Raw genomic sequence first — 11,823 nt, 5'->3', positions numbered from 1 at the left:
ATATTTATTCTCTATATTAACAATCCTATTTTGATTGATAGAACTGTTTGAACTACTTAAATTAAAAACTACAATAAATTTGGAAACAAGCAATAATTTGTCAAAATATTTATTATAATAATGGATTCAATTATAATTATGGAAACAAAATAATAATAGATTTTTGGATCATTCGTTATTCAATTATATATTAAAAAGAGTTAAAAAAAAAACTAATGCTATATTGCAAATTAGGTTAATTATTATAGAAATTAATTTTTATATATGAGATGAATGTCTTTCAGATTAATTACAATTGCTCTTTGTAACAAATATCAATTTCTATTGATATTTCTAGAATTCTCTAAACAATAGCAACCAACTATGATAATTGTACTTGTCTCATCATTTAAAATTGTAAATTATGTATAAATAAAATTTAATTAGGTCAATTTCATCTTGAAGCAACCAAAGAAATATACTTGTTATGACTTATGACTTTTTAAATTCAATAATACAAAAGCTTATAGAATATGATTTTTAAATGAGCATTAAGATTGTGAATACAATAAATTCAAAATAAATTTCGAAAACAAAATTTTTAATCTTAAAAGCAAAAAGAAATAAAATTATCAAACATTAATAATTTCAATTCATAATAAAAACCATATTTATAATAAAGAGAAAATTTTATTATAAAATTTGCATATTACTTGATATTTCTATAAAGTTGAATGAAATAGCCAAACCACAGATATTTTTTAAAGGAAGATTTACAAAAGGCTTGATTATAACTTTACCAACATTATTTTGATCATTTTTAATATTTAATAATTCAAATTGATGTATATATTCATGAGCTTCCTGAAGGCCTATAAAAAAATAGCTATTATTAATAAAATTTAAAATTTTAGCAATATTTTATCAATGATTACAGTTAATTTATATAGACAATACACAGTACATATCAATATAGTCAATAATGATGCATTCTATAATCATCTATTTTTGGACCATGTTTAAAAAATCTGAATGTAACGAGCAATTACTTATTGTGACATCATCACAATGCCAGGCTGCAATTTTTAATTTATATCATTTAAAATATATGTTCTTCACCTCAAATTAGTACTGTAGTGTCTTGCCCCTGTACATCATACTTTCCATTAGCAATGGAGTTGTGCTGGTCATCTATTAACTGCTTTCAATGGAAAAGTTTTAAATTGAAATGAAATGACTTCCAGTTTGAATATAGTTATTCAGAGTCTCCTGCCTCTAAGGTTTCCATATCTGGTCTCAGATTTCATCTATCTAACTCCACTCTCGAGATTAAGGAAAGATAGACAGACAGACGATAATGGGAATTTATGGATCTACAATTTTTCAAATTGCAGCCCAACAATTATGTTTATAAATGTGTGTTCATTACAGCCAACATGAAAACATGTGCATTAAACTTATATAGATTGAGAAATAACATTTGTTTCTGCATAGCTTTTGTATGAGCATTATGTTACACATATAAAGTTCTTTTTCTGATACATTTTTGTTTACAAGCATGTAGGGTTTTATGAGACTAAGTATATCTCTCAATTATGTGATTTGTAGACACATGTAATTATCAGCAGGAATTTTGTTAATATTAATGTTAACTGGGCAATGACTATTTTTATAAAATCTTTATGTCAAAATTAAAATATTTGAAAAAAATTTTTTCATAAAATAATTTTATAATACTTACTTAGCCCATTCAACACTAAGAATTAAGTTATCATATCCAAATCCATTAACACTAGATATAGCATGAGCAGCATCTTCTCTTCTGTGGAAATTAATAAATGCAAAACCCTGGAAAGCAAGAATAAATTTGCTATAATGATAAAATATCCAATAGTTTAAATATAAGATTTCACTCAGTTTAACAGATAAAACGTAATACATAAAAGAATGTTTATATTACTTTAGAGTGTCCTGTAGCCTTATCTTTAGCTAAATAAATTCTAGCTATGCTTCCAAATGGTCGGAAGAGTTCCTGCAAATCTGAATCTCGTACATCTTCAGAAAGATTGGTGACACGAATGGTTGCAGTCTCATCTAAAGTTGTTTTTTTTTTTGTAGTAAAATATTTATATTAATATTATTTTAACATTGTACTGTACATTATACAGTTTATTTAATAACTTCATTTACCTCGAGTTCTGGATGGTGTCATGGATTCACCTCTTCTATTAGCACCTTCTCTCATAATTGGTGGTACATATTTCCCAGCCTTTACTTTCTCCTCTACTTGAGGACTTGGAGCTGCTGAAAAAGTAGTTTTATTATGAATATATGTTAGAAGATAGTATAAACATTTTTATGCAACTTAATTATACCAGGAGTTGCTTCATCTTTAAGCAGATCTGGAAGTGCTCCTAATTTATCTTTAAATGGGCATTGAGTGGTCCAGTGATCTTCTTTACAGATACGACATTTTACCATTTTCTGTCCTCTTAACTTGGCAAGAGGATCTTCCTCAACTTGCTGTTCTTCCTAAAACATAATTTAAAAATTTTTTTTCAGTTTTAATTTTTGGAAATATACATTATAAACAATATTTGGTGTCATAAAAATAAATTTTTGTTCCAGTTATATCTATTTGCCTTAATTATAATTAAAGAAATACTACTCTGAAAATTTCATATATTTTATCATCTTTTTAAAATACTTAATGCTTCTTAAAAAAATGAATTATTAAAAAATTTACATATATACAATAAAACTTCAATTTGTTTTCATCAGGAGATCTGAAAAAAACTATAGATATAGGAAAACAATATGTGCAAAAACTCATATAAGACAGGGAAAAAGCATTTACATATGTATGTATTTACTCAATTAAAAGTATACACCAATAATATTTTTCCACTGTCCAGTCCAGTCTTCATTTCTTCTTTTTAAGCATGTTATTAATCTTCATTTGTTTAGTAACACTTTTCTTTCCCAATATGAGCAATAAACTTTCAATATTTACAATCTTTGCTTGATGTCTTAGTGATATGATGAGCATACAAAAACATTTTCATGGACTTGAAAGTATAAAATAATTTGGAAAAATTTGGCACTGATTTGGAATCAGCTTTGTCATCACAACTAGGGTTTCTCAAACGGGATTCTGAGATCCCAGTTGTTTTTTTAACCCGGGAAATATCCTGGGAAATTTTTCTTATCCCGGGAAATCCCGCAAATTTCTTAAAAATTCACTTTTTTTCTTATTTTGTGTNATCCCGGGAAACAGTTCACTTTTATCCCGGGATCCCGGGACAAGCAAAAGACCGGGAAATGAGAAACCCTAATCACAACCATTCATTCCTTCCCCTTCCAGCACATTGTCTGGCAGGTAAGACATGGACAAGATCTTACAGCTAATTATATACATTCTAAACTACCACTTGCTACACCAACACTATTACTACTTCCAATGCATACTAATATTTGTGTGTGATGTTAGTCTTACTTAAAAACAATAAGTTTGGGATTAATTTTCTTCAGAACTAAAAATTATAACTAAGTGATGCAAGAAAACAATAAATTGTTGCAGATTTAATTTCCATTGTTTAAATAAGATTTCTTCAAAAACTCTAGAAATTAGATTTACTTTCAAAGTTTAAATTCAGCCAATTGCTGTCATCAGATTTAACATTTAACATTTTATGAGAAAGCATATATTCTAAAGTCTTTTAACATTATTAATAATCTTTATTTTCAATCATCATAATTTTTGATATTACAATGAATATATTGTATAAATTTGATAATTGATTGATAATTATCAATTAAACTCATTCAAGATATTCAAAAATAATTTTAATTAATATTTTAAAAAATAAGGTATATATGTTACTGTGAATGACTGATATCTGGCAAATGTCAACATTCTCCAGTGAATGTCAGCATTCACACAATTGTTTCATGTATGTACGAAATATTTGCTAAATATCATTATTTCTCACTTACACCGGCAAATGCAACATTCACTGTGCACTGACGGTGAATGTTGAATAAAAATATTTTTATTACGTTAAGACAAAAATGCAACTTTTTAATACGTGAAAATAGGTGAAAGCTTAAGTAACAGCACATGTAAATAAACGGTTGAACCTAAAACAAACAGTACATTCTTAATCATTAAAGAAAATAATACAATAATAAACTTACACATAAATTATGTGATTAACATTATACAATCTTATTTATTGCAACAACTTAAACTGTTATGGCACTTTGAATTGCACAAGAGTCCCTTGCTTTTACAACTGCATTTATTTGTGGAACACTTTTTTTGCAATGACAGCGTGTACAGCCTTGCCCTCCACTTTTCGAATTAGCTGCAGCTGCTTCTCTTAGCGATATTTCTTGAGAAGAAATCTCATATATGGAAAGTAACTTTTCTTTACAAATTACGAACTGATTACGTTATTACGTGATTACGAACTGATCTGTTAATGGTGTCTTTTATTCAGATATCGCCGATGCCTTACCAACGACCCCTCTCATCCTCCGCCACTCGACCTGACAAACTAATCCCCACCTCACGGGATCAAAAGAACAAAAATGCAATCCAGTCACAAAGTGAGCAGTTTCCACCAAACCGTTGTCGGAAAAAGAGATATGACCGTGTCCTACCTCCAGCTATCCACAAAATATTTGGCGATAGACTGTCGCCTCTCTGTCGACATTGGCTTCTCGGGTATCGTTTCGACCTCCACCAAAGCTTATCTGTGCTTGTCGACATACACCGGCGATTGTTCGAATGTATAATAATATAACCAAATATTCAGACTTTCACCTACTTATTTTGTATGTGTCAACATTCACTGGAGAATATTGACATTCTCTAATTTCGGTCTTTCACAGTAACATATACATTCAGACAGCTTATGCAACTGGAAAAATAAAGGAACTATTCCAGAAAAGTAATAAAAACTTCTACATCAACATCTACTGAAACATAATTACTATATTATAAAATAATGAACTTAATTACCTCTTTATTTGTCAAAAACTGCATAAAAATCTCTTCTGAAACAATTGTGTTTGAAGGATTAGGACCTGGAGGATCATCTGCAGCCAAACCAAATTTTTTCCATAGCTATTAAAAAAAAAAAAACCCAAGAAAACTTATTANCTTTTCGTATTAGTTCTTTGTTTCGTATAACACGGATTCGCATAACACGGCAATTTTTTGGAACGTAACTACCGTATTATACGGGGGTTACCTGTACAAACAAATTTTAGTTCGTTTATTTTTTCATATTGAATACAGTCAAATAAGATGTGTGTGGGGGTTTCACTTACCCCACAAATCTCACAGTTTTTATTATCTCGATGATTAAATCTATAATGATATTTCGTAAAATCCCCATGTCCTGTCATGAATCTTGTAAATTTGTGTCCAATTTGTAGATGTTTGCTCTGGGCACTAAGAGCCTTTTTCGTAAACCCATTATGGGTTTGGCCAGACCCCCAACGGGGCGAACGAATGTTGAGGGACGTGGCCTGACAGTCGGCCGGATAGCCGAGAGGTCAAAGCGGCAGCCTACCGCTCGGCCATCCCAGCGATCTGGGGGACCCAGGATCGAATCAGGACGGGTCGAAAAATCCCCAGGAATTTTTCGGGGGATGGTCCGTCTTGGTCTGGATATGTCGGGCCTCGTCCCTCACCACACGGCCGCTGCATTGTGAGCCTGGCCGAACTGATAATGGGTTTGCAAAATGAGGTCCTCTTAGTGCCCACAGAGCAGAAAGTTTAAAAAAAATAATAAATAAACATTAAAACATATCTGGACGGATTACCCTCCGAAAAATATGGAATTTCCCGACACATCCGATTCGATCCAAGGTCCCCTACAGAGGTAGGCTGCTACCTATGACCATTTGGCCATCCGGTCATCATAATATATAAGCCTAATTGCAGTTTCATGACTATGCTTTTACTTTTTTTTTTTATAACTGTCTAAAGCATTTTCTATAATTCTTTTTTATTAAGTCTAAAACATATAAAATGGCCCACCAGTAGTCAAGTGGTCTTCGTACCCTGAACACTGGAAGTTCGGTGGTGGATTCGCGCCTCGCTCGGACGGGCTGGCCACGTGGAGTTTTCCGGGTTTTCTCCATGTCTGTAACGCCTAAATAGGAGCCAGTTTCCATTAAAAAGACCTTCCGGAAGGCATTCCGTAGGCAGATCGCCCAAGTGGTTTGTTTGAGTTATGGCAAGTGTTGTGTTTGGTTTGTTTGAGTTATGGCAAGTGTTGTGTTGCCATAACTCAAACAAACCAAACCTAAAACATAATCATATCGAAGACACGCAAATTTATAATTACAATGGAAATTTACACTTTACAACAGAATAAATTTTGCGATAACTTTTCAACATCATTCCCGCAATTTTTGACGATCACTAGATTAATAGCGACTCCTAGGAGTAAAATAAAGTTACTAAAACTGACTGATTCTGTTGAATACTATAAAAACCGACTTAGTTTAATCGATTGTTTTTGAACTTTAACTAATCCATTATTTACAATCGTTCCAAACACTAATTCCCGCGCGTAGTTTGAGGGATGCAACTTGACAGATCACAACTTCGCTGGCTTTTAGCATCGCTAGACAATCGCCGCACCGAATTTTAGTGTCAGTTCAATCTGTGTGACGTTTGTGACAGACAGTTATGAAAATCAAAGAAAACTTTAATCAGACTCGAATATAGGGCAAGAGCGATTTTCTGCCCCATTTAAAACCGGGAAAAACATCTACTAATATTCGGGCCAGTACAGTACAGTATTTACAAAATACTGACTACTTTGAAATTAACATCCTCCTGCCGATATGTTTGTTTCAGACAATGCCACTTCATAAATCATTCCTAAAGCAATTTCTTGTGACGTCTTTAAGCTTTTAAAACTGCACCTTCCACATTCATCTTCCATCAGTCATTCCTGGTTAATTGTAATGTATACCAGCTGTCGCCAATCGGTGGTCCGCGGAGAAATTTGGGGTACGTTCCTAAAGTCAAACGAGTTAAACGCGTTAGTAACGAATCGTTCGAAAAGTAGTAGTCTCGCCCAGTGCGCATGCTCTGCGGTGATGACGTTTCAAACGAAACTCTAACGAAGTTCACGAAGTTAAGAGTTAGTTTACTTCGTTAAGAAAATGGCGCCCGACGATATTGATGTTTCTAAATCTACTCGAGTGTTTAAATTGGGAATTAAAAGGTGAAATGATTGAAATAACTGTCCACCGGAAGCAATCTAAGAAAAATATTTCGGATAAGGCTGCACTAGAAACATCCATATCTTCGATTTTAGAAACATCCATTTAGTTATAAACGAATCGTTCGAAAAGTCTAACGAAATAAGAATAACTATGACGTCATTCTCGTTTAACTCGTTCGACTTTACGAACGTACCCTTGGACATTGATCAACTCAAGGTTACGCAAAGTATTCGAAAGAAATGCAAAATCCTTGGTTGGTTTTTCTCTTATTGGGGTTTTTATTCGAATATAAAATCAAACACGAAATGACTGTTATCAATGATGTTGTGTGTGTGATAGTCGTCCTTCCAGGATAAGAGCCAAGAATCCATAAACTTATTTCAAACAAGCAACAACAAACTTCACATTAATTTGTTATAATTAAACATGTAAATTTCATGTTAATAACGTAATATGAAACTTTTTATAATCTTATTCTATTGATGTTCGTATTGTTTAAAAAAAATTCATGAGTGTTTAGTGGGATTCAAAATTGAGTTTAGTAGTCCAGGATTTCAAAAACATTGGCGACACTGATCTATACTATCTTTTGTTTAAATGATCTTACTATTTGTTATATCCTTAATATGGTTTGTAAATGCCATGAAAAACTTCAATACTTTCGAAATGTATTATTTTTGCTATTATCTCAAAATACATTACTACAACTAATTTATAAATTTAAGATTTTTAAATTTTCATTTTGCAAAACACATAGATAAGCTTTTAATAAAAAAAATTAAAAATTTTATATAGCAATCTTTTAGTTGAATCAAACTGTTTAAAATATTAATGAAAATGTTTCATTTAATAAGTTTTTTCTTCCAAAATAAAGATAACCTGTAGTAAATTTAGATTTATGTCCTTGCATATAGCATTTCAAATAATTGCATGTAGAAAATGACATCAATTTGATATCATACTTATACTTCACATCACAAACAAGCCGAAATAGATTCAACTTTCATGTTATTGTATGCTTGGATTTGTATTTAATCAATCCTAGTCTACCTGATAAAACTATATTGTGACAAAATACAAATATCTTTATTTATTAAAACTAAAAAATATTGGCTAAATTTTTATTGTTATATTTATTCTCTATATTAACAATCCTATTTTGATTAATAGAACTGTTTGAACTACTTAAATTAAAAACTACAATAAATTTGGAAACAAGCAATAATTTGTCAAAATATTTATTATAATAATGGATTCAATTATAATTATGGAAACAAAATAATAATAGATTTTTGGATCATTCGTTATTCAATTATATATTAAAAAGAGTAAAAAAAAAACTAATGCTATATTGCAAATTAGGTTAATTATTATAGAAATTAATTTTTATATATGAGATGAATGTCTTTCAGATTAATTACAATTGCTCTTTGTAACAAATATCAATTTCTATTGATATTTCTAGAATTCTCTAAACAATAGCAACCAACTATGATAATTGTACTTGTCTCATCATTTAAAATTGTAAATTATGTATAAATAAAATTTAATTAGGTCAATTTCATCTTGAAGCAACCAAAGAAATATACTTGTTATGACTTATGACTTTTTAAATTCAATAATACAAAAGCTTATAGAATATGATTTTTAAATGAGCATTAAGATTGTGAATACAATAAATTCAAAATAAATTTCGAAAACAAAATTTTTAATCTTAAAAGCAAAAAGAAATAAAATTATCAAACATTAATAATTTCAATTCATAATAAAAACCATATTTATAATAAAGAGAAAATTTTATTATAAAATTTGCATATTACTTGATATTTCTATAAAGTTGAATGAAATAGCCAAACCACAGATATTTTTTAAAGGAAGATTTACAAAAGGCTTGATTATAACTTTACCAACATTATTTTGATCATTTTTAATATTTAATAATTCAAATTGATGTATATATTCATGAGCTTCCTGAAGGCCTATAAAAAAATAGCTATTATTAATAAAATTTAAAATTTTAGCAATATTTTATCAATGATTACAGTTAATTTATATAGACAATACACAGTACATATCAATATAGTCAATAATGATGCATTCTATAATCATCTATTTTTGGACCATGTTTAAAAAATCTGAATGTAACGAGCAATTACTTATTGTGACATCATCACAATGCCAGGCTGCAATTTTTAATTTATATCATTTAAAATATATGTTCTTCACCTCAAATTAGTACTGTAGTGTCTTGCCCCTGTACATCATACTTTCCATTAGCAATGGAGTTGTGCTGGTCATCTATTAACTGCTTTCAATGGAAAAGTTTTAAATTGAAATGAAATGACTTCCAGTTTGAATATAGTTATTCAGAGTCTCCTGCCTCTAAGGTTTCCATATCTGGTCTCAGATTTCATCTATCTAACTCCACTCTCGAGATTAAGGAAAGATAGACAGACAGACGATAATGGGAATTTATGGATCTACAATTTTTCAAATTGCAGCCCAACAATTATGTTTATAAATGTGTGTTCATTACAGCCAACATGAAAACATGTGCATTAAACTTATATAGATTGAGAAATAACATTTGTTTCTGCATAGCTTTTGTATGAGCATTATGTTACACATATAAAGTTCTTTTTCTGATACATTTTTGTTTACAAGCATGTAGGGTTTTATGAGACTAAGTATATCTCTCAATTATGTGATTTGTAGACACATGTAATTATCAGCAGGAATTTTGTTAATATTAATGTTAACTGGGCAATGACTATTTTTATAAAATCTTTATGTCAAAATTAAAATATTTGAAAAAAATTTTTTCATAAAATAATTTTATAATACTTACTTAGCCCATTCAACACTAAGAATTAAGTTATCATATCCAAATCCATTAACACTAGATATAGCATGAGCAGCATCTTCTCTTCTGTGGAAATTAATAAATGCAAAACCCTGGAAAGCAAGAATAAATTTGCTATAATGATAAAATATCCAATAGTTTAAATATAAGATTTCACTCAGTTTAACAGATAAAACGTAATACATAAAAGAATGTTTATATTACTTTAGAGTGTCCTGTAGCCTTATCTTTAGCTAAATAAATTCTAGCTATGCTTCCAAATGGTCGGAAGAGTTCCTGCAAATCTGAATCTCGTACATCTTCAGAAAGATTGGTGACACGAATGGTTGCAGTCTCATCTAAAGTTGTTTTTTTTTTTGTAGTAAAATATTTATATTAATATTATTTTAACATTGTACTGTACATTATACAGTTTATTTAATAACTTCATTTACCTCGAGTTCTGGATGGTGTCATGGATTCACCTCTTCTATTAGCACCTTCTCTCATAATTGGTGGTACATATTTCCCAGCCTTTACTTTCTCCTCTACTTGAGGACTTGGAGCTGCTGAAAAAGTAGTTTTATTATGAATATATGTTAGAAGATAGTATAAACATTTTTATGCAACTTAATTATACCAGGAGTTGCTTCATCTTTAAGCAGATCTGGAAGTGCTCCTAATTTATCTTTAAATGGGCATTGAGTGGTCCAGTGATCTTCTTTACAGATACGACATTTTACCATTTTCTGTCCTCTTAACTTGGCAAGAGGATCTTCCTCAACTTGCTGTTCTTCCTAAAACATAATTTAAAAATTTTTTTTCAGTTTTAATTTTTGGAAATATACATTATAAACAATATTTGGTGTCATAAAAATAAATTTTTGTTCCAGTTATATCTATTTGCCTTAATTATAATTAAAGAAATACTACTCTGAAAATTTCATATATTTTATCATCTTTTTAAAATACTTAATGCTTCTTAAAAAAATGAATTATTAAAAAATTTACATATATACAATAAAACTTCAATTTGTTTTCATCAGGAGATCTGAAAAAAACTATAGATATAGGAAAACAATATGTGCAAAAACTCATATAAGACAGGGAAAAAGCATTTACATATGTATGTATTTACTCAATTAAAAGTATACACCAATAATATTTTTCCACTGTCCAGTCCAGTCTTCATTTCTTCTTTTTAAGCATGTTATTAATCTTCATTTGTTTAGTAACACTTTTCTTTCCCAATATGAGCAATAAACTTTCAATATTTACAATCTTTGCTTGATGTCTTAGTGATATGATGAGCATACAAAAACATTTTCATGGACTTGAAAGTATAAAATAATTTGGAAAAATTTGGCACTGATTTGGAATCAGCTTTGTCATCACAACTAGGGTTTCTCAAACGGGATTCTGAGATCCCAGTTGTTTTTTTAACCCGGGAAATATCCTGGGAAATTTTTCTTATCCCGGGAAATCCCGCAAATTTCTTAAAAATTCACTTTTTTTCTTATTTTGTGTTAAGGTTGAGGAATTTTGCAAATAGAAAGCATAATTAACTCATTCACTGTCAGAATACATTTGTATTTATTAATTTTAAACCTACCTATTAGTTTTTTTTAAATTTTTGCTCGTTATAGCATGTCACAAATGGTCAATAATCAATATATAGCTTATTTGTGGCAGGACTATAAAAATTCTTTACTTGTCGGAACCTGTAATATCTGGAATAATTGTGCTTA

The 11,823-nt window shown here is 29.9% G+C and overlaps 1 protein-coding gene across 1 annotated transcript in view; it reads right to left on the bottom strand.

Annotated features, from left to right (window-relative positions):
* Positions 1-655: 655 nt before the first annotated feature.
* The window catches only part of LOC111618360 (eukaryotic translation initiation factor 3 subunit G-like), a 44,691-nt gene continuing 33,523 nt past the window's right edge, over positions 656-11,823 (bottom strand). Inside the window, exons 6-14 of the mRNA XM_023359869.1 lie at positions 10,716-10,872; positions 10,531-10,644; positions 10,301-10,434; positions 10,125-10,188; positions 2,355-2,450; positions 2,170-2,283; positions 1,940-2,073; positions 1,721-1,827; positions 656-851 (exon numbers count right to left, since the gene is read on the bottom strand). Of these exons, the coding sequence (XP_023215637.1) occupies positions 833-851; positions 1,721-1,827; positions 1,940-2,073; positions 2,170-2,283; positions 2,355-2,450; positions 10,125-10,188; positions 10,301-10,434; positions 10,531-10,644; positions 10,716-10,872 (939 nt within the window). The 3' untranslated portion in view covers positions 656-832. The remainder of the gene's footprint in view (positions 852-1,720; positions 1,828-1,939; positions 2,074-2,169; positions 2,284-2,354; positions 2,451-10,124; positions 10,189-10,300; positions 10,435-10,530; positions 10,645-10,715; positions 10,873-11,823) is intronic.

This window comes from Centruroides sculpturatus, unplaced genomic scaffold (assembly GCF_000671375.1).
Source record: "Centruroides sculpturatus isolate CEXI.00-Female unplaced genomic scaffold, Cexi_2.0 scaffold189, whole genome shotgun sequence".
Lineage (NCBI taxonomy): Eukaryota > Metazoa > Arthropoda > Arachnida > Scorpiones > Buthidae > Centruroides > Centruroides sculpturatus.
The sequence above is the reverse complement of the archived record's forward strand: the minus strand, read 5'-3'. Positions and strand labels throughout refer to the sequence as shown.